Source organism: Canis aureus, chromosome 8 (genome assembly GCF_053574225.1).
Source record: "Canis aureus isolate CA01 chromosome 8, VMU_Caureus_v.1.0, whole genome shotgun sequence".
NCBI lineage: Eukaryota > Metazoa > Chordata > Mammalia > Carnivora > Canidae > Canis > Canis aureus.
In genome coordinates, this window is record NC_135618.1 from 75,951,148 (window position 1) to 75,975,213 (window position 24,066).

At 43.6% G+C, this 24,066-nt stretch overlaps 1 protein-coding gene across 11 annotated transcripts in view; it reads right to left on the bottom strand.

The window, feature by feature from the left end:
* Positions 1-14,934: 14,934 nt before the first annotated feature.
* Positions 14,935-24,066, bottom strand: part of CALN1 (calneuron 1) — a 526,620-nt gene continuing 517,488 nt past the window's right edge. For all 11 annotated transcript variants that reach the window (XM_077908317.1, XM_077908316.1, XM_077908324.1 and 8 more), the window contains one exon: positions 14,935-22,346. In XM_077908317.1, the coding sequence (XP_077764443.1) occupies positions 22,219-22,346 (128 nt within the window). In that variant the 3' untranslated portion in view covers positions 14,935-22,218. The remainder of the gene's footprint in view (positions 22,347-24,066) is intronic.

Below are 24,066 nucleotides of genomic sequence, written 5' to 3' on the forward strand. Positions count from 1 at the left end.
TTACCAGTAGTTTGCTGAGGGCTTTTGTGTCTGTATGTTTATAATGGATATTGATTGGCAGTTCCCTTTTTATGTTTCCTTTGGAATCAAGTTAATGTTGATCTCATAAAATGAGAAGTGAAGTGTTTCTCCTTATCTACTGGAATATTTTGAGGATGGTTGGTGTTAACACTTCTTTAAATGTATGATAGAACTGACCAGTGGAACCATCTGGTCCTGGATTCTTTCTGAGAAGTTTTAAAGTTTTCTATTGAATCTTTTTATAAGTTTATTTTATCTTCAATTTCTTCTTTATTCTGTTTTGGTACTTTGTGTTTGTCATATTGCTGTTCATAGTATTTTTTACAGTTCTTTTTATTTCTGTAAGGTAGGTAGTGATGTCTCCTCTTTCACTCCTGATTTTAGGACTTTGAGGTTTTTCCTTTTTATCTCCCTCTCTCAATTTATTTTAAGATTTGTCAATTTTGGTTGATCTTTTCAAAGAACCTAATTTTAATTTTATTGATTCTTGCTACTGTTTGTTTTAATGTGTTTTTTGATAATTTTTTGGGTGAAATAAAATCCATGTAACATAAAATGTACAATTTTAAAAGTATGTAATTCAGTGCTGTTTCTTTAAACTCACAATGATGCATGACCATCACCACTACCTAGTTCCAGAACATTTTCATCACCTCACAAAGAAACCCTGTACCTAAAAGCAGTCATTCCCAATTCTCCACTCAGGCCACTCCTGGCAATCACTAATCTGTTTTCTAGCTCTGTGGATTTGCCTTTTCTGAACATGTCATAAAAATAGAATAATATGATATGTGATCTTTTGTTACTTGGTGACTTATTTCATTTAGAGTAATACAACGTTTATTCACTTGGCAGCTTGTATCAGTACTTATTCCTTTTTATAGCTAGATAACATTTTATTTTGTTGATATGCCACATTTTGTTTATTTGTTGATAAGGTGATGGAGATACGTGTTATTTCTCTTTTTTGGCAATTATTAATAATGCCACTCTGAAAATTCTTGTGCAAATTTTTGTTTGAACATATGTTTTGAATTCTCTTGGATATATACATAGAAGTAGAATTATTGGGTCACAGGCAACTTTATGTTTAATGCTCTGCCAAACTGTTTCCCACAGCAGCCATATCACTTTACATTCCCACCAGAGTGTATAAAATTGTTGACAATTGAATTGCTGAAATTATTTCAAATTTTCCATGTCCTCATCAAATCTTGTCATTTTTGTTAAAAAAAATTATAGCCATCCTAGTGTGTATGAAATGATATCTCTCTGTGGATTAACTGTGTATTTCTCTAATGACTAATGATATTGAGTGTCTTTTCATGTGTTTATTGATCACATCTTTTTTCGGAAGTAAACATTTAACTCTTTAGCCTATTTTAAAAATTGGATTATTCCTCTTTTTCTTGTGAAAGAACTATTACTATGGTGGTAGTTCTTCATACATTCTGAATACTAAATCACTATCAGATATATAATTTCTGAGTATTTTCTATCATTCCTTGGGTTGTCTTTTCACTTTATTGATAGTTTTTTTTTTCAATGTATAAAAGCTTCTTTTTTTATGAAGTATAATTTATCCGTTGTTTTTCCTTTTGGATGCTTGTACTTTTGGTGTCATATTTAAAATAGTGTTTCTTAATCCAGGATCATGAAGATCTAAACCTATTTTTTTCCTCCTAATAGTTTTATTGGTTTAGTTTAGATCTTTGATCCATTTTGAGTGAATTTTTCTATATGATGTGCAAAGACACCAACTTCATTCTTCTGCATGTGGATATCCAGCTGTCCCAACATCATTTATTGAAAACACTGTTCTTTTGCCCTTGAATGATACCTTTGTCAAAACTCATTTGGCTATAAATGTATAGATTTACTTATGGGCTCTCAATTTTATTTTATTGATCTATATATTTATCCTTATAGCAATTTTACACCTTTCTGATTACCATGATTTTGAGGTAACTTTTGAAATTGGGAAATGTGAGTCTTCTAACTTGGTTCTTCTTTTTTTGAGACTGTTTTGGTTGTTTAGGGTCCCTTGCATTTCCATCTGAGTTTCAGGACCAGCTTATCAATTTCTGCAAAAAAGGCAGTGGAATTTTGTTAGGGATTTCACTGATCATGTATTTGGGAAGTTTTGCCATGTTAATAATATTAAATATTCCAATACATGAACATAGAATAGTATTTCCATTTAGATCACTTCTATTTTTTTAATATTTTGTAATTTTCAAACTACAAACCTTGCATTTTTTTAAAGTAAGCTTTACATCCAACATGGGGCTTGAACTCATGACCCTGAGATCAAGAATCACATGCTCTACTGACTGAGCCAGCCAGGTACCCCATGCCTTGCACTTTTCTGATTAAATTTATTTTGAAGTATTTTATTTTTTTATATTATTGTATACAGAGGTAGGTACATGTATGTTTATTTTTATATCTTTTGGGGGAATTGGTTCTTTTTTCATTATATATCCTCTTTTGTCTGTAGTAACAGTGTCTTCATGCCTATTTTGTTTGATATTAGTATAGCACTACAATTCTGTTTTGGTTAATGTTGGATAGACCGTTTTTGTTATTGTAAAAGATACATAGCGTTTACCATTTTTAACTGTACAACTAGTAGCATGAAAATAATTCACAATGTTGTGTTGGCCATTGTCATGTATTTCCAGAATTTTCTCATCATCTCAAGCAGAAACTTTGTACTCATTAAATAATATCTCTCCATTCCTCTATCCCTCCAGTCCACAGTAACCTCTATTCTACTTTGTGATTCTATGAATTTGCCTATTCTTGATACCTCACAAAAGTGGAATAATACAGTATTTGTCCTTTTGAGTCTGGCTTCTTTTGCTTAGCATAATGTCCTCAAGGTTCATTATGTTGTAGTATGTATCAGAATTTTATTCATTTTTATGAGTAGATAATATTTCATTGTACTCATATGATGCATTTTGTTTATCCATTCATGTGTTGTTGGACTCTTGGGTCATTTCCACTTTGTGACTTTGTGAATAATGGTGTTGTGAACATTATTGTACAAATATCTGTTGGAGTCCTTGCTTTCAGTTCTTTTGGGTATAAAGCTAGGAGTGGAATTGGTGGACCATATGGTATTTCTATGCTTAACTTTTTGAGGAATTACCAAACTATTTTCCACAGTGGCCATACCATTATCCATTCACAGCTGCATTATATGAGGGTTCCAATTACTCTACATTCTCAGCAGCATTTGCTATTTTCTGTTTAATTGGTAATGTCCATCATACGGAATGTAAAGTGGTATCTTATTGTTGTTTTGACTTGCATTTCCTTCAAAACTAATGATGCTAAGCATCTTTCCATGTGTTTATTGGTTATTTGTATATCTTTCCACACATCTTTCCTCTTTTTAAATTTGTGTGTGTTTACAGCTATAAATTTCCCTTTTAGCACTGCTTTTGCAGCATGCCATAAATTTTGGTATGTTTTGCCTTCACTTTCATTTGTCTTAATATATTTTCTAACTTCTCTTGTGACTCATTTCTTGAAATTGGTTGTTTAGAAGTATGATGTTTAATTTACACATAATTGTGAATGTTCAAGTTTTCCTTCCTTTATTGATTTAGTTTCATTCCACTGTGATTACAAAATATACTTTTTATGATTTCAAGTTTTAAAAATTTATGAAGACTTTTCTTTTTTTTTTAAGATTGTATTTATTTATTCATTAGAGACAGAGAGAGAGAGAGAGAGAGGCAGAGACATAGGCAGAAGGAGAAGCAGGCTCCCCCCGGGGAGCCTGATGTGGGACTTGATCTTGGGACTCCAGGATTATGCCATGAGCTAAAGGCAGACACTCAATCACTGAGCCATCTGGGCATCCTGAAGACTTGTTTTTTATCCTAACATATGTTTAAACCTGAATAATGTTTTCTGTGCACAAAGTGCATTCTGCTATTGTTTGGGTGTAGTGTTCTGTATGTGTCTCTTAGGTCTATCCAGTGTATAGTATTGTTCAAATCCTCTATTTCCTTGTTGATCTGTGTGATTGTTCTATAAATTATTGAAAGTTCAGAAATTCTCCAACTATTATTTTTAAATACTTATTTATGTATTTATTTATTTGTTTATTTATTTATTTATTTATTTATTTATTTATTTATTTATTTAAGAGAGACAGAGACAGAGCATGAGCAGACGGGAGGAGGGAAAGGGAGATGGAGAAGCAGACACACCACTAAGCAGGGATACTGACATGGGGCTTCATCCCAGGACCTGAGATCATGACCTGAGCTGAAGGCAGATGCTTAACTGATTGAGCCACTCAGGTGCCCCTCTCCAACTATTATTATAGGAGTGTTTCTTCCTTCAATTGTTTTTCTCTTTCTTTCTTTCTTTCTTTCTTTCTTTCTTTCTTTCTTTCTTTTCTTTTCTTTTCTTTCTTCTTTCTTTCTTTCTTTCTTTCTTTCTTCTTTTGCTTAATAAGTTTGAGCACTCTGTTATAAGGTCTGTGTAGATTTATACTTGTTATATCTTCTTGATGTATCAAACATTTTATCATCTATCTATATATCTATATATCTTCTTTGCCTTTATAAACTTTTAAAATACATAAAGCCTATTTAAATCCTCATATTAATATAGCCAGACAGCTCCTTTTTGGATACTATTTTCATAGAATATATTTTATCATTCCTTTGCTTTTGATTTCTTTTTGTTCTTATATCTAAAATGAATCTCTTGTAGATAGCATTTGGATGGATCCTATTTTATTATCCAGTCTGCTTATCTCTACACTTTAACAAGAAAGTTTAATTCATTTACATTTAATATTATTACTAATAAAAAAGGACTTACTTCTGTCATGTACCTATTTATTTTGTGTGTCCCTTATATATGTTTTGTTCAATTCCTCCATTATTCCTTTTTTTTTTGTTGCTTAGTTGGTTTTTTTAGTGTATTATTTTGACTCCCTTGTTTAATTTTCTTTATGTTTTTTAGTTCTTTTCTTAATAATTAACTTGGATTATAATTAATATCTTAAGCTGATAACCTTCCAGATTGAATAATAAAAAGTTAGTTTCAATAGTATATACTCTGCTTTTATACATTTATTTTCCTCTCCTTTTATATTTTTATTGTCAAAAATTAAGTTTTTATATGTCCAGTAACATAGACTTATAATTATTATTTTATGCCTATTATGTATTGCTTATTAAACCATATAGAAGAAATAGAAATTGCAAATCATACCAAAAGTACAGTAATACTGGATTTCATATTTACCTAGTTAACATTACTAGTATTCTTTCCTTTTTTCATTAATAGCTTCAAGTTAATGATTAGTGTTCCTCATGAAGGACTCCCCTTAATATTTCTTATACGGCAGGCCCACTAGTAATAAGCTTCTTCAGCTTTTGATTATCTGAAAATGTCTGAATTTCTTCATTTTTAGTAGCTAGTTTTCCTACATAAAGAATTATTGATCGACAACCATTTTCTCCTTGGGCTTTAAATGTATCATCTGATTGACCTCTATCCCTTATGATTTTCAATGTGAAATCAGCTGTTAGTTAACCTTATTGGAGATTCCTTGTGTATGACGAGTTGTTTCTCTCTTGCTGTTTTCAAAATTCTCATCTTTGAATTTTGACAGTTTGAGTAAGATGTTTCTTGATGTAGATCTCCTTGATTTTATCTTCCTTGGGGGATGGCTCACCTTCCTGAATATGTATGTTCATGTTTTTCCTCAGATTTGGGAAATTTTGGACCATTCTTTCTTCAAATGTTTTTCCTTCCCTTTTATCTCTCCCTCTTCTCCATCTGCGACTCTTGCAGAGCATATGTTGGTCAATGTTTAATAGAGTCCTACAGGTCTTTAGTTTTGTTCATTTGTTGTTGTTTTTTTTTTTTTTTCTTTCTGTTCCTCAGACTGGATAATTTGAAAGCCTTAATCTCCAAGTTTGGCAGCTCTTTCATCTGCCAGTTCAAATCTGCTGTTGAACTCCTCCAGGGAGGTTTTCATTTCAGTTATTGGGCTTTTCATCTCCAGATTTTGATTTTTTTTTATAATTTATTTTTTGTTCATACACTGTTTTCTTGACTTCCTTCAGTTTTTTGTTCATGGTTTTCTTCAGCTATTGAACCTATTTAAGTCCGTTGATTTAACAATCTTGCACTAATATTTCCAATATCTGCATTTCCTGAGGGATTGTTTCTGTCCAATTCCTTTTTTTCCCTGTAAATGGACCAAACTTTCCTGTTTCTTTGTATGTTTTGTAGCTTTTGGTGGGAATTGGACATTTGCAGTATTATGTTGTTGAAGTTCTGGGGATCTAATTCCCCCAATCCTCAGAGATTGCCAAATCTTGCTTGTTGAGTACTGCAGACTTCCATCTGTGACTTTTCCAAAATATATTTCCAAAGTGTGTTTTCTTTGTTGTATGTGGTCACTGACCATTATCTCTCTGGTGAGCCAGTGACCTGACAAAAATGTCTTTCAATTTCTGGCTCCAAAAGGGGAAAATAATCTCACAAGTACTGTCTCTTTAAATTCCCTGGAAACCATCTCCCTCTGTGAGGTCTGAAAACAATAGGCAGCCTCTGTGCTGGCCCCTCAGCAATCAAAGCAACTATCATAGTTCAAAACAGGCAACCCTGGTGTTTGGAGGACAAGATTCTTACTGCCCAAGTTGGCTCCAGGAAGCCACCCTCAGAATGCTGGCTGCTGTCCGCCAGCTGCCTACTGTGGGGCTAGGGACTGGTAGCCACTATGCAAAAGGTCATAATTCACTCGAATTTATTGAAGTTTACTAGCGTCTTTATCAAACTCTTCCATGGACACTGTGAGTGTTTATGTAGATGCCGGAGTTCCGAACTAGTAATTTAGACAGTTCCTGCCAGCTCACTCATTCAGGTGGAAAACAGATCTCTGGATCTCCTTACTTCACCGTGTTCTGTGATTTCCTACATGGAGTAACTTTTACTTATCATCCATGACTTTGAATCTCTAACAAGTCTCTTGTAGACAGCATATAGTCGGATCATTTTTGTGAATCCATTCTGCCAACCTCTACCTTTAGAGAGTTTAATACATTTACATTTAGTGTAATTACCAACAAGGAAGAATCTCTGTCATTTGAATATTTATTCCTATGTCTTTTTTTGTTCCTCAATCCTGCATTACCACCTGCCTTCTTTTGTGTTAGAAGAGGATTTTCCAGTACACCACTTTAATTCCCTTAACACTTGTTTTACTATGTTACTTGAATTTTTTTTGAGTGGTTTCACTGAAAATGGCAATTAATATCTTAATTTAAAATATATTAGTTCAAGGATGCCTAGGTAGCCCAGAGCATGATCCCAGGGTCCTGGGATGGAGGCCCCCCGCATTGGGATCCCTGCAGGGAGCCTGCTCCTCCCTCTGTGCCTCTCTCTCTCTCTCTCTCTCTCTCTCTGTGTATCCCATGAATAAATAAATAAAATCTTTTTAAAATAAAATAATATGGGGATCCCTGGGTGGCTCAGCAGTTTAGCACCTGCCTTTGGCCCAGGGTGCGATCCTGGAGTCCCGGGATCGAGTCCCACGTCTGGCTCCCGGCATGGAGCCTGCTTCTCCCTCTGCTTGTCTCTGCCTCTCTCTCTCTGTGTGTCTATCATGAATGAATGAATAAATAAATCTTTAAAAAAATAAATAAAATAAAATAAAATAGTTCAGATTAATACAAACTATTAGTTTCAGTAGTACACAAAACTTTGCTCTTATAATATCTTGATTCCCCCATACTATCATTTTTGCATATTATACCTTTACGCATTATGTGTCCATCAACACAGACTTATAATTATTGACTTTATGCAGTTGTCTTTCAAGTAAGATAGAAAAAAAGCAGTTACAAACAAAAGTGCATTTATACTGTCTAGTTTCTGTAGATATAAAATTTGCAATTGAGGTTTTTTTTTCTTTCAGCACTTTGAGTATATATACCATAGCTTTTGGCCTTCAAGATTTCTGATGAGAGATCAGCTGTTGGGCCTTAGACTGTGTTCCCCAGATGAGTTCAAGAATATAGCAAATGTTCCTTTGATGGAGAGTTTCTGGCTCCCGTGACCCATTGGTATAGGGAGTACTGAAGTAAAGGTACCTTCTTTAAATCAGAGAGATGGGAGTGCTTGGGTGGCTCAGTTGGTTAAACAACTGCCTTTGGCTCAGGTCATGATCCCAGGGTCCTGGGATTGAACCTTGCATTGGACTCCCTGCTCAAGGGGGGGGGGGGGGGCTTGCTTCTTTCCCTGCTTCTCCCTTTGCCTCTCTCCCTTCTCATGCTTGTATTCTTGCTCTCTCAAATAAATAGATAAAATCTTAAAAAAAAATCAGAGAGATGAGACATAGCTTGTTCTACCTAAGCTGGCTGTAGACTTCCTACCACTTATAGTTTGTCAGTTTTTATGGCTCAGAAGGTGGAAAGTGAGATGATCATCCATTATATTTCTTCATTTAGTCTCATTGGTTCTGCAGTTATTAGAAACTTCTCTCTGAACTCTAATCTTTGCTTTCCATTGTTGTAGTTTCCCCTCTATTTTTACATCTTCATGATTATTTTAATGGTAACTCAGGAGAAGGACAAGGAAGCATCATCTTTTAGCAATGTATAGAGCTTCTTGACTGGCTTTTACACTAAGATAAACAATGAAGTAAAGAAATCATGGAAAAATATCATGATGAGAAACTAGAAGTTCCTCTTTCTTTGCTTAATGGAATGGTAGACAAGAAACTCGTCAGGCAATTACTAATCTGCCTGAGAATAGAAATCTCTTATAGTTAAGCTAAGATATATAGTAGTTTCCCCTTATCTATAGTTTCTACTCTTTGTAGCTTCAGTTACTTGCATCAGTTGTGCTCCAAAAGCAGATGATAGTACCCCAATGTTATGTCATGATGCCTACATCATTCACCTCATTTCATCTCATCATGTAAGCATTTTATCATCTTACATCACCACAAGAAGAAGGATGAGTGCAGTACAATAAGATATTTTGAGACAGAGAAAGAGGGAAAGAGAGAGACAAGCACATACTTATTACATACATTGTTATAATCATTCTATTTTATTATTGTTAGTCTCTTATTTTACTTAATTTATAAATTAAATTTTATCATCAATATGCATGTATAGAAAAAAAACAGTATATACAGAATGTGGTACTGTGATTTCAGGCATTCATTGGGGGTCTTGGAATGCATCCTCCATGAATAAGGGGGACTACTGTATTTGGAAACTAAGAAACATCCCCATTCCAGTCATCAAATTGTGTTGTGAGGGTCTCCTATTTCACATCAGTTCTCACACTTTTTATCCTGACAAGTGCGTGTAAACTGATTCTCATGGCTTCAATATGTGACATGTGGTAACATGTGGTTGCAGTGAGGACACTTGAAAAATGGCTCAGTGCTCAAACACCCTTATAAAAAATCTGAAGTCTCCAAACTCGCTGAGAGAAGGCAGGGGCAGTGGTCTTGCCAAAATGAGTCAACCAAAGAATTTTTTTTTTTTTTTTTTTTTTTTTACCTCTGGGAAGGGAGTTCAAAGCATAGTATTTCAGAAAGTCAAGCAAAGAAAGTTCACTCCAATGATATGGATATTTGATTTTATACTTCTTAGCAAGATAAACTATTCTTTTGTGTGGGCTGATGGGGAGCCTCTTGCCAACATTCTATTTGGGTTTAATAGGATAGATTACCTCGGAGCTTCCCAGAGTCAAAACAAGCAACCAGCAGAGGTTGCTGAAGTCAGAGCAGCAAGATCTTTCAGAAATCACAGAGGAACCTCAAGTTAAAGAGCAAAACCACAGGAGTTCAACTTGATTTCAACCCTCACATTTCCTGGAAATCATTTGTGAAAACCCAGGTTTGGCAATGAATCCGTTAAATAATTGAGCTAAGGTCAAGATTAGCAATGTGTGTGGTGGGACGGTGGGCTCACAGTTGAGACTTTGATTGAACAACTGCTTACATGGGCATATTGTAAAGGGGCTCAAACGAGGCTGTGCCAGCTGGCTGTTCAGAACAAGGCTCTGAGCTGAGCGGAACGACGCTCTCAAGACAGTGTTCTTATCCCACAGCCACTGCCGCTGCCTGTTTAGACTCTAGGAACCCCCTTCACACACAGAGTTTCTTCCCAAATTTTCTGGGAAGTTGGTGGCTACAAAGAAAACAAGGACAAAAAACCAGCAGCAGGATTTCTTGTAATGTGGAAACTGAGACACCATGCTCTGTCTCCATGACACCAGCCTGGTTCCCTCTCAGAAATGGGTTTGATTTTGTCAGACCTTCCAGCCTGCCACTGGCATGAAACCCCCTCATTTGCCCAGTTCTGGCAGAGGCAGGCTGATGCTGGGTCTACATGATGTCAAAGAAATAAAGGAAAGTGAGCAATTTACCTGAACTCTGGATATGGGGATGTCCCAACGCCTGAATGGTGGGAACTAACCAGACAGCCTGCAGTTTTCTCTCTTGCCACAAGGTGGAGGAGGAAGGAAGAAATGGACAGGAAAGGTTTGAAAACAAAATTGTTTAAGGGGCTGCCTTTTTCTCTAGCGTCTCCAGGGCAGGCCGAACAAACTGCCCCTTGTTTTTCTGCAGCAAAAGCTATTTAGCCCAAATCTCTCTCTGCTATCTGGTATCAGTAGGAGACCTTAAAAGTTCCTGAAATGAATCATGACTTAAATTCAGTGACTCCCCTAACCCTTCTCAAACCAGAAACCTGGGTGGGCTTTAGTCATTCTTTTCCATCAAGCCATATACCAAATCAACCACCAGGCACCGGGGACTCTCTTTCCCCAATCTCTCTGGGTCCTGCCTTCTTTCTCCATCTCCACTCTCACCTTCCAAGGCCACCATCATATGTCTCCCCTGGAGTAAGATGAGGCCTTCCAACTAGTCCCTCAGCCAGGTGTGCTGTGCCTCCGGGCTTTGCACATGCTGATCCCTCTGTGTGCAAATGCACTGTCCGCCTCTGCCTGGCTTATTTGTCTTACACCTCCAAGAATTCCCCTACAAAGAATATAAGTGGGAACAAGCAATTTCAAGAAGGTGGTCATATCAGAAGAGGGAGTGGAAGGGAGATTGATAGAATTTAACTGCAGTATCCACAGCATCTTGAGGTTTTATTTCTTTTTTTAAAAAAGAGATTGTATTTATTTGAGAAGAGAGAGAGAGCACAAGCAGAGAGAGCAGCAGAGAAAGAGGGAGAAGCAGACTCCCCGCTGAGATCATGACCTGAGCCAAAGGCAGGTGCTCAACTGCTCACCCCCTCACCCGACTGAGTCATCCAGGTGCCCCAGGGTTTTATTTCTTAAGGGAAGGAGGGGAGATAGGAGGAGGGGGAGGGAGGGAGAGAAAGTGTGAAAGCGTGAGGAGGAATCTCAATCAAAACATTGACATCTATTAAATGTGGTTGATGGGTATACCGTTGTCTGTTTTATGTATGTTTGAGATACTTCATAATTTACAATAAAAAACATGACTCAATATGAGTGATCATCCTCCTTTGTTTTGCTGTAATCTTCCATGGTGAGTCCTTCCATAGGGCGTCTGACACGGAGCTGTAATCACAGGTTTACTTATCTGTTCTTTCTCCTGGACTCTAAGCTCCCCGTATCTTGTTTATGTTTCCATGTGCATCCTGTTAGTACCTGGTCGACACCCAGCTGGGTTTCTGAAGCATTGGCCACACAGTGAAGGCTGGAGCTCCACGGTGGGATTGGCTGTCGGCAGGGGTTGAGGGAGACGAGCAGAGGTGAGAGGAGGGAGCTGTGTAGAGCAGCTGGCAGAACCGCATCCATCCCAGCCCAGGAAGGCTATGCGTTAATGCCTGTGACGACCTTGATCCCAGCTGAGACCAAGCCAAGGGGATGGACGCTGTGGCTTTCAGGGAGGGTGGTGGGAGAGCCCTGTTCTTTGGCACCAGATGCCAGTTGGTAGCATTTTCAAGAAGCTGAAGGGGGCTGAATCTAGCTTATTAAGGAGGGTGAAGAATTCCTGGACAGGCTGGATGAACCAGGAAACAAACAAACAAACATGTAAACATAGGCTTACCTGATTTTGACAAAGGCATGGGAACCAGGGTGCAAAGATGGGAGGTGAAGGCAGGTGATGACAAGAAGGGAGGGCACCACCAGAGGATTTGGATATCTGGGCAATGTGAGATGATCTGGTTCTTTTATTTATTTAGCATTTATTTAGGACCTACTAGGGGCTGGATACAACATTAGGTGCTAGAAATAAAATGATGAGCAAAATAAGTTGTTGTGTGACTAAGAAGCTTATTTTAGTCACATAGCTGAGGTCATTTGTTCACCAATGGTTCTGGATGACCTGGGGTCTGCAGAGCCCGACCCCCACCCCGCACACAACAACCCCATTCCTCCCTTATGTGATGGCACCGCAGACATCTCCAGCGCTCCCCATCCCCCAAATTCTCTTTTCTAGACTCCCCACTTCATCCTTGGAAGAGAAACCTGGTAGAAGGACCAGAGGGCTGGTGCTAGAGAGACACTGATCAAGAAGAAACCGGTCCATGTGGCTCCTGGACCATGGAGGCTCGAACACGTGAGGATCGGGTCTGCTCCTCCAATTCTCAGCAAGGCTGGGAAGAGCCGAGCCTGTTCGAGGGGACGTGCTCACGCCTGGCCTGCCATTGCTTCTGAGCTGCAGGACTTTCTGCACAAGGCAACTGGGAGAAGCCGGGTGCCCCAGGTTCCCACCTGAGGGCCCCATACATTGAAGAGGCTCAGAGCCAGCCCCATGCGTCCACCTCTTGATTCTTTTTCTTGTTTGGGGCTTCTTTTGTGCTCATTTGTAATTACAGCTTTACTAGATAGAATTCACATACCAGACAGTGCCCTCCCTCTCTCTGCTCCGTTTCAGCCTGCTGCCATCCAGATTAACCTCAGGGTAAACGGGGGAGGAGGAACGTCATCGATTTGGCATCCACCAGTGCTGCCCCTTGGCTGCCTAGGGAGAGCCTGGCAGCCACGGCCCTGGCCTTGGGCAGGCAGGAGGGGGGGCCACTGAGAGCTCCCGGTTCATGAGCCAGCGGCACCTCCCTGGGGGGGGGAGCGGAGGTCTCCACAGCCGCACACGTCTCTGCCGCTGCGCTCAGGGGCTGTAGGCCACAGCTGCAGCTCCCGGCCTGGAGACCACATCCTCAGGTCCATTATTAGGGGCACTTGAGGAAACGGCTCCTGATCCCTGGCCTGCCACTTCAGGCAATGAACCCCAAAGGGTCTGCGCGAGCATGGCATCCCAGCACAGCACAGCACAGCACCGCACCGAAGCGCTCCTGCGCTGAGGCACCTGCATCTCGTCTTCCACCTGGGAAACCGGACGGTGAGAGCGCTCCCGGCGGGCGCTGAGCACAGTGCAGGGCTGAGCGCTGACCAGCTCCAAGCCACCGCGGCCTCCTGGCCGCACACACGCTGACGCTCGGGCTGGCATGGCCCCAAGTGCGATGCTCCGAGACCTGGGGCGCCGCGCACCGTAGGCTGGGGCCCAGCGGCTCCCTCCCTCTGCCCGTTGCCCGCGCTGGAAGCCTAGGTGCGCTGGGTTGAGGTAATACCGAGGTGTGTGAGGTCCGCCTGAAAACGTGGCCCGAGGGCCACACGTCAGCCCGGGCAGCCCAAGGCCGAGCCACTTACCACAGGTGGACCCTCCAGAATTGGCAGGAGAAACGGTGGGAACAGCGCTTTAACTGTGCCCATGGCTGGATCACAGACGAATGAAGAAACGCCTTTGAAATTCTCTTATCATGAAAATTATGGAAAAATCCCAGTGGGATTCAAAGGTACGTTCATAAGTTGAGGGAGAGCTTTGTTTTACCTTGAATATTACCAGGTTTGGGCCAATGTGCAGGCTTCATTATCTCTGTGGTCAGGGGTCAGAGACAAAGAGTTATGTCAGCCCCTGGTGGGACTTTTATCCTGCAGGACACTCCCTGCTGCGGTAATTACTCCCAGGAGAATAAATATTCATGACTAAATGCTCCTTTCTAATAAAAAAAAAATCAAAAATCAGATCAGAGAGGATAAAATCCAAGTTATGATCACTGGAATTTGCCAGAGGCCCCCTTCAGCAGAGAGAAAAACATGTGTTTTATGCCTAGAACACTCTATTTTTAGAGTTTTTAAACAATAACAAATGCTTAGTGATTTTACCTTGTGAGTTTCCCCTGAGAAGGTATATAAAATGCAACACTTAACCAGAAGGTCTCCTGGGAGATTCTTCCCAAATGAAAACTCAGCTTTTTGGCTTAAGGACAAGGCATTTGGGAAAATGTGTGATAATATTTTTGAAAAGTAAAGTAAATATAGGATGCCCTTATGGCGTTTGGGATCAGGAGGCCGAGGTTCTGGCCCCAATTCAAGCAGGATCTCAGGCCCTTAATCAAGCCATTTAACTTTTTGGTGCTCTATGTCTCCTCATTGACATCAGGGAACATATACCTCTTTTTATGCCTAAGAAGCTCGAATAACATTGCTTATTCCAGATTCAGGGAAAGCTCTGCCATTCCTGAATGCTAGCATAGGGAAGAATTTGGCAAATGGAATCCCAAAAGGATGACACCATTAGCTCGGTGTCTGCAAAGTTTTCTTAATTATAATGTCTGCCGCCGGCCAGGAGATGTTTCATATTTCTCACCATATGGTCCATAGTCAGCTGATTTCCCCTTATGTCAATCATCCCCTTCCAAAGCCCCACCAGGAGACCAGATCCCCAGCTGCTTCCTTTCTGGTTGCTTCTTGGAAGCGGGTGATGCCGGACTGTCATCCAAATGGATCTGGTTGCCCTTCAGGGTCACAGGCATGAATTTTCATGACAGGTTTGCAAATCATACCACAGATAATGAACTGAATCTCTCCTCAAAAGAAAAAAAAACTTTTATTTTTCGTCTATTGCATAAATAATGGTAAATTAGACTCTTTTTTTATACAGATTATATATTTACAGACAAGTTTGGTTACAGAAAACATCTGGTAGATATGGCAGTCAGTTTTCCTTTATACACTAAAAGAACATATTAATAATATATACTTCATTGGATTAGTAAGTTGCATGCCAAGTTAATTTATATTAATATTTACATTTTATATAAAGATTTTCTTTTGACTAGTTTGCTGACTCTCTCATCACTTATTAGCAGAAATCATCACCTAATACTGAATGAAAAAAAAAAAAAAGGAACATGAATGAGGTAAATGGGAAGACTGTGACCCAGGATTTCAGTCTTAATGGCCCATTCTGGATATGAGAGCTGCCGGGCTCTGGGCGTCCTGGTCCTAAGAGTCCTCAGCTGTGCTCTGGTCCGCATCCAGCCACTAACTATACTGTGCTTTGAGAAACAAGTCACGTCTCAAGTCTAATGACTTCCAGGCTCACTGAGCCCTCCCTCCCCCATACTCAACAGGTGACAGTTTGCCAGCCCACTGCCTGGCCAGACTTCTGGATCTGATTTCCATCCAAGGGCATTGTCTTTGGTTAGTCCTTGGAGAAAGAGCTTCTTGCTGGATTCAGAATTGGGGGGCGGGGAGAATCAAATCCCACTAAGAAGCCATTCAAAGACCCCTGAAACCAGAATTCCAGGTCAGAAAGGAAGAATATTCGTTGATTTTCCTTGAAGAGAGCTGGGAAACACTGGCTTGTGTAAATTTCTACCAAGCTGAGAGGACCCTTTCCTGACCAATCTGGGTCTTTCCAGGGAAGATCAGTAGGGCTTGTATAAAAACCTCAGTCCACTTCAGGAAGAGGAAGAGGGACAGAGACCCAGGGTGTTACATTGTCATGGGGCAGAAGGACTGGGGACTTTTATAGGTCCAGCAGCCACTCTTGTCCTGCTCTCACCCCTCATCAGGGTTGGGGTGCATCTAAACCAGGCATCTGTGCTCAGCATCCCTCAGCCTTCAAAAGACGATCGCAGTGGCTGGTCTCCGCAGACTGCTAATGTTATTCCTGACAATCATGAGACAGTGACTCTCTTCCTTCTGCAGTGTTACGAATAATTATAAGCCACGATCACATATACTGGAATGGCCAGGACAAAAAAAGGAAGGAAGGAAGGAAGGAAGGAAGGAAGGAAGGAAGGAAAGAAGGAAAGAAAGGAGGAAAGGAGGGAGGGAGGGAGGGAGGGAGGGAGGGAGGGAGGGAGGGAGGAACAGGAAATTGTGTTTTTTAGTCAGTAGCTTCCAGTTAGGCTTTCTCAGATGGAGAAACACACATCTTTTCCTGGGCTCTGGCTTTGTTTCAGCCCACTCATTCATGAATTCTGATGCACAAGATCTGCAATAAAGTGATCAAACCCCCTTACTTTTCGCACTGGCTAAGACAAGGACAGAGAGCCCATCTTTGATGTTCCCTTGAGTCAGCAAGACTTAGGGAGTAAACAAAACCTCTTACTTGCAAGACATCACACATTTGACATAAACTGATTTGCATTGTTTCATCTATAGACAATGGACATCAAAAGAGATACTTTATTACAACTGCCTCTTGGGACCTGTGTTCAAGAAGAAACTGCCAGTCCCTAATGCAATCCCTGGGGGGAATAGGGACCCTCTCAAGTCTAGGCGTCATTTTGACTTGTTTCAGACCAACTGATCACCGTGGGAGGGCTCTCTTGGTTTACCCTTCCTCTTTAGAGACGAGACACCCGAGGCCAGGAAGGAACGTCACTCAAAATTACCAGGCTGGTGGGTGGCAGAAGTACGTGGGGTCCTGCACGTGACCGCACTCCCATACTTCTGGCTCTAAACTCTGCTCTCCTGGCCTCAGCTCAACAGGCAGAAAGCCCCGGGAGAGGCACTTTGAGCTTGGCAGATGTCAGCATCTCCCAAGGGAAGGTGAGCTACCAGCCTCCCCTTGATGTTTGCCATGTGTGTCACTGCGATCAGGTTGATGGGCAGCAGCCCCGTGGCACTCTGTCCCTGGTATGTCACCAGGGTAGGCCAGACACACAGACACACACAGGAAATGTCCAGAGACCAGCCTCGGCAGCCCTTCACATTTTTTCTTTTTCTCTCACAGGTCCAGGGATGGAGCAACAGCACACTTGAATTTTTCATTCCCTGGAATATTCCTTCCTAATTAACCTGCTCTTCTACTCCCCTGGAAGACTCCAGCCTCTGCATCCCTTTCACTTGGACGATAACGTCCAAGTGAGAAGCACTGTTTTGAAAGCCAGCCCATCAAGTTCAAGGAAAAGAGGTGGATGAGAGCCACGCCCAGCATGGGTGTTCAACCCATAAGCTACCCAAGGTCAGGGCGGGGGCGGGGCGGGGGGGCGGCGGTGGCAGGAGGCTGGGCTAATCATTTCCAGTTTCAGAGCACTGTCTTTTGTGGGGCTGGCGAAACTTGATTCTTTGTGGCTATTATTTCAAGCCAATGAAATCAAATTGATTCTGCCATGAAGACTTTCCGAGTTTTGTTATCATGCCCTTTGAGACCATTTAAGAGGGTCCCAAACCAATATAAAGTAGAAACCATAGCCATGCGCTATGGCCATGCGCATTAGCAGCGAGCACAGGATACTAAGAAATGTTTGGTTGGTTTGTGCATTTGACCTTATTCCTCCCCAAACCAAACGTCTCTGGCAAGGCCACATAACCGAGGACAGTCCCCTGAGTGACTTAGTCAAAGGAAGTATGAAGTGAAGATGAACAGTTCTGACGTTTATATTGTCATGGAGACAAGGTTTATAGGGGGCAGCCCGAATCCTCCTCTACTTCACCATCGCTTTAAATAACTCAAGTTGAAAACCCCAGCTGTTGAATAACGTACTCTTCTATTTCTGATGGATTCCCCACCCCCCTCGGGGACAGTTGAGTAATGAGGTGGTGAAGAAAGATGGCTATGGCCAGGCCTTTAGGTCATGGACGCGTAGCCCTGCGAGGATCACTGAAGAGGCCAACGGCAAGGTTCTGATTTCAGGTCACTGCAGACAGCTGTTCTCCAGTCAGTCATTCTGGGAATACAAGCAGTATGTGCCAAAGTCTGGAAGCCTAGGCTCGGCCCGTGTGTCATCATGGCGTGATAGAACAACAGGGCCCTCTTTGCAGCGGGGTTCCAGATCTCCCTACATCTCCGTGGAGCAGGGTGAGGAATACTATAGCTATGGGCTTTTGGAGAAATAGTGCAGTAAAATGACCCAGTAGGGTTGGGGACCTCCAGCTGGGAGAGCAGAGCTCAGTAGCTCCGCGGGGATGGAGGGGAATGGCATCACGGAACGGGGTTTCGTGACATGCAGCCACACGTGGCCAGGCCAGCCAACCCAAGGACCTGTGCTTGGCGTCACACCCTTCCCCTTCTTGTCATGGTCCCAGGGAGGCTGCCAGCTATGAGTTAAGAGCAAAACTCTCTTTGATTTATAACCTGAGTCTGGACTTAAGCCTAGAGAAGGCATTTGGAATAAAAGAGAAATTTCTCTTTTGCGTTCTTAGATATATCACTCTGTGATTGTGTAGATGGGAGGAGAGGAGGGGCATTCCCGTCAACATGAGCTTGCCATCTTTCACTAGGTTCTTTTGGCTAACCACGAGACAGACCATTTGTCATGTGAAATTTGAGACAGGAACAGCTATCGAGAAAGAACACATCTCGTGGTACACATCTTGTTCTCTGCAAATAAAACACCTAGAAAGTTCTGAAGCCTCTGAGCTTGCCTAAGACCACATGTAAACCTCAGTTCACCTCAGTTCACATTTCTGGCTTGTGGGAGAGCGTCTCAACAGGCAAACAGATGCTTTTAAAGACTGAAGCCTAAAATACTTTTTGCCTTCCAAATGACATTTCTGCCTTTTTGCCCAGATGAAGGGGTCCTCGCTCTGGGCCCTGGGAAGTGTGGCGGGGGGAGCAGCGGAGTGGGGAGGAAACCACCCGGTGCTCAGGTAGCTCCTGTTCCCAGAGCAAATGGAAGGGTGGTTCCAAAACACAAGAAAAGGCGGAGAAACCGCCAGATTTCTTGAGTGTAATTTACTCCACCGGTGGGATGTGGGTGCAGGGAATTGGGTTGCAATCAAGCAGAGCCCAAGTGTTCTTTAAGAAAATGTTCCCTATTTTTGTGTGCCTGGGCAAACCCAGGGTGGAATGCAAGTGTTGCCATGGCAACACCATCCCCCCTTTTTCTACAGATCAGTCACGTGGGACCCATGCACATTCTGGAAGCCACTTCTAATAGTTCCCGTGCTAGGTCCTGTCTGGGGGCCCTGTCTGCTTCTGGGGTGATAGGAGACAGCTTTCTATAAAGCCAAGGGGATCAGGGTCTAGGTTCCTTGTCCCCCAAGCCAAATGCCTCCCCGATCACCACTGTGTGGCCTGGGACACCCGTTCTTACAGCAAGAAGGAGCCGCGCGCTACCCATGAGCATCACAAGTGCCACAGCGAGGGCCCCGCAGTAGCTCTGATGTGGACGGGACCCAGGGTGGGGCTGCGGAAAGTCAACATTGTAGGCCATACAAGGAACCCCAACACCTCTGACACACAGTCCAGGCGAGGCAGCCAGGGGTCATATCCCAACGACAAGCTCCTGGCTCCCAAGGTCTCAGGAATGCAATTCGCTCTGGGCTGTCTCCCCGCACCTCCGGCCCTGGGTGCCGTGTGTGAGGCCACCACGTGGGAGGTCAGCTCTAGGCCGCCCAGGAGAGTTCTGTAGTTTCTGTTTCGTCCTCCCGTCCTTACATGCTCCTCGAGTCCCTCCTGGGTGAGACAGCCTTGCTTGCTGGTCACTGGGAGAGGCGATGGGTCCTTTTTAGGGAGATGATGCTGAGGACTTGAGCAGGCTGCTGCTGTCTCTCCAGGGCTCCGCTTAACCCTCGCCCCTGCCTCATGGCTACAATCTCTTCTAAGCCTCACATCGTTTGGGGACCCCGTTCTCTGCTCTCCGGTGAGAAGTGGAAGAACTTGCAGACCCAGCCTTGAAGAAGCATCGCAATCCCCTCTCATGGGGCAGGCTCCTTTAGGAATCATCCCCTGGGGTCTCTATTCAATCCGCTTTGTACACCCCCCCCCCCCGGAGGACATGGTCTAGTGGCTCAGGCGGTCCTTCTTGTCCAAGTCCAGTTGAGGGGGAGGGAAGGTAAGCTGCTTTGGGCAAAAACTAATGACGAAGTTGTTTGAAGTGTTAGTGCTCTGTGTTTGGACCTGTCCTGGTTCTGGAAACCAATCCTGAGGACCATGGTGAGTTGGGCAGGGGGAGAGAGAGAAGAGGCAGATGTGCAGGGCAGGGTGGGTGAGAGGGACAGGCAGGCTGCTGCCTTCCTTGGCCTGGATGTACGGGACTCCAGGCATTTCCCCAGCGGGACCCTCAACCCCCAGGCTCCTGGGAGCTCACACCTGCTCCATCCTCTGTAATATGGCTCAAACCCTAGTTCTACTTGTGCTCATCATGAATATTTGCAGTCTCCCACAGTGAGGAAGTTTCTACAGCTGCCCGCTGGCTGTTGCCTGAAGTGCTTGCAGCGGTGAGGTGGAAAAAGACCCTAAAAGGCCAAGTCAGAGAAGGCAGGAAGGGACAAAACTCAGCGGGAGGGACTCTGGGGCACGGGGAGGGGACACATACCTGTCCTCACTGCAAAACCTAGAGAAGAAAGATTGTGGCATCTCAATAGTGGAAGAAAGGGGGAGAGGGAGCATGTAGCTTCAAGGATGCAATGGGGAGAAAGAGGGGCAGAACAATCCTACTACAGAAATAAAGACCCGAGTTTGAAAAGTACAAAGGAAAACATCACATCGAAACATTATCGGCGAATCAGACTATGCAAGCTTGAATCAACAGTGGTGGCCGATACGGCAATTGGGAGAAGTCGGGAAATTACAGACTTGAAATGGCGTTGAACACGGACCCCCGGACTCCGGCCCCTTCCCCAGCACAGGTATTCTGCAGGCAGGAGCGAGTCACCTGTTGTGTTGGCTAAGCTGATTCGCATATTTTGTTTCCTCATGAATAGGAGTCAGTTGTAGAATCTGGGTGCTGGAAGAGGTTATGTAAAATACAATAGTTTGATCTAAAGATCACTCTGGGTGGTACTTCTCTTTTCATCTGGGGAAGACTAACAAAGCAAATTTTAAGATGAAAAGAAGGTAGGATGCTCAAGGACCTGAATTACAGGGGTCTTCGGGCATGGAGGTGGGTTCAGGTCCCAGGACTCCTGGCAGTTGGGGTGTGGGCTGCAACACCCCCTCCCCACTGGTCTCAGTGCCTTCCGGCACCCACCCCCCGAAACTACCTGGCCCACCCCAGAGAGGCAGGGATGCATGTCAGAGGACAAGCTTCTATCAGGAGTAAGCGGTTAGGAAAGAATGACATCACACATGAAGAAGCCCAATGTCTACGTCTGTCTACTGTCTAGGTTATAGAGATGCCCACGATTATGCTTCTTTTTTTTTTTTTTTTTTCTCCACTAATGGCAGCACAGGTGGCAAAGCTGGGAGAAAGGCTCTCTGCAGATTCCAAAATGCTGGTGCGCGATGGGCTCTAGGAACAGAAAGCCAAGTGCCGACGGAAACTGAGAGCTCCCCAACTCTGCCCAGAGTCCTGTAGAAAAGGCAGTAAGAACGGAAGCAAGGGGTGCAACCTGCAGACTGCCAGGCACTGCACCCCGTTCGATGGCTTTCCCCTCACGCCTTGGGGGGGGGGTGCTCCACTGGGTGGAGGAAGGAAGCCAGGGTGGGATGGGATGGATAGCCCCCTCTTCCATGGCAACCCAGAAGTCAGCTTCTTGGAACTGAGGGTTTCCTCAGCGGGGAGTCTTCAGCTGACCCCTGGGTTGACAGAATGGGGCATGGAGATGACTGCATGTCGATGGCTCTCTCTTGCTCTCTGACACCACCAACCTGGATGGCCACTGGAATATTCCGAGATGAAAATGAAGTCTCTCTTCAGAGTTCCTAGGGGTGAATGATGCAGTCACTGGGAACTCCTGGCTATTTTATTGCATTAGGAAACAAAACCATTAAAGCATTTAAGACAGCCCTTTTGTGTCCCTGCCAAGGAGATGAAGTGGATTCGCAACACCTTTTGCCCCGCAGCCTTGGGCGCTTCACTGAACTGTGCCATGTCTGCATCATCCATACCCGCTTCCGTGGAGGAACAGAGTCTGCCCGCAGGGCATGCACATGCGCGGTGAGCCGGGACGCAGTGCGGTGGGGGGAGGCTGCTACTCCATGCCACTCCGAAGGATCTGGTTGGCCGCGATCAGCATGACGCTTATGATGAAGGCCATGGCGAAGGCGCAGATGAGGCTCTTGCGGACGCAGGTCTGTCTGTTCTGTTTCTGGGAATGCACTGGGGTTGGGCGGGGGAGGAAGAAGAGAGAAATGACACAGTGAGACAGGCTGATCTCCTCCTCCACCAGCCCAGTTCATAGGCCAAAGAGCGGTCACATGGACAAGCATCTCTGGGACCATTCTCAGAGGCCGGACAGCACCTCTTCTGGCAAATGGTTCGAAACAGTAAAGCTTCTATAACAAAAACCATGAGAGATGAGATGTTCAGAGGAAGGTACAAACTTCCAGGCCCAGTAGACCTACAGTGACTTTCTGAGTGAGAAATATGGAACATTTCAGGGTTTCACAAAAGGCATCATCCAGGCATCACTGTGTCCCTTCCTGCAGAACACCGGGCTCCCATTTCTGAGATAGCTCTTGCTGACACAGCGAGGTTCTGATGCTTCCCTACTTATCCCCACCCAGCGGGAAGCAACTTACCCTCCCAGATCTCTTCTTGTGGCTGCTGGTGAAAATGACTAAATGCCTTCTGGTATTATTTTGGCTGTGCATACCAGTGGTTCTGGACTGGGGTCCCTAGGCAAGCAGCATCCGCATCGCTGGGACTTAATAAAAATGCAGGTGCTCAGGCCAGACCCCATGCCCAATCTACTGAATCAGGAATTCCAGGGATGAGGCTAGTGATCTACATTTACTAGGGGATTCTGGTGAAATCTGAGAAGTGGAGACCACATGCTCTGTGGACAGGACCAATGTGAAGCATGGAGAGAGGCACAAAACCCTGCCAGACTTTTCAGAGGCAGGGTGTCCCTGCCCCCGTGCCCTGTTGCACCCGGGGTCTGACCTTGGATCCTAGGGTTGTGTTCTCTTAATCCTTTTTGTTGGGCTAGGTCTTGTACCATCATTTTTAGAAAGCCCTTGAGGAGCCATTAGTGTAGATCTGAATCAGTAGGAAAGTAATACAGACCAGATACAGGGAAATGGAAATCAGAAAGAAAAGCTTTGATAAAGTGTGCTGAGGATGAACAGGTCTCTTTTCCAGGCATTGCTTCCCATGCCAGAACTTCTTTTCTCGCTTTTTCTTCTATTAGTCTACACATTCCCCTTTCCCATCTGTCTGTCCATCCGTGATTTTTGCACACAATTTACCACTTAACATATGGAAGAAATCTGTGCCCTGGAGGCAGGTGGGAAGCTGTGCACACCAGAGCTACTCACTGGACCAGCAGCAGCAGCACCATCTCAGAGTTTGATGTAAATGTAAAATCTTGGGTCCCACTGCAGAATTACCGAATCAAAATCTCTGGGTGTGGAGGCCAGGAATTCATGAATTGGTAAGTTCTCCAAGTGATTAGGGAATTGTGGGGCCCCAGCCCCAGAGTTTTTGATTCATTAGGACGGTGGGGAGTAAAGAATCTGATGAAGTTTGAGTTGCTGGGGGACCTGACAGGGGTGTGTGTGTGTGTGTGTGTGTGTGTGTGTGTGTGTGTGTGTTAGGGACACAGGGTGGGAGGCACTGGGAAAGATGGTTCTTTAGATTCAGACGTTAAGAAACCCAGTACCAGGACAGAAGAACATTTTCAGATTACTCTCCATTTTGAAAAGGGGTCCTTCTACCTTTGCAAACTTCCAGCTGAGGAGAGTGGTTTTTCTTTAGGCCAGATCATCGAAGGGGGAGAAAGAAATACAATATCCCTTCATATTACTTGCAGTCTCTCTCTGTGAGGAAAGAAGACTGGCAAAAGAGCAAGGTCAAGGTAGGGGCCACATGCCTTTAA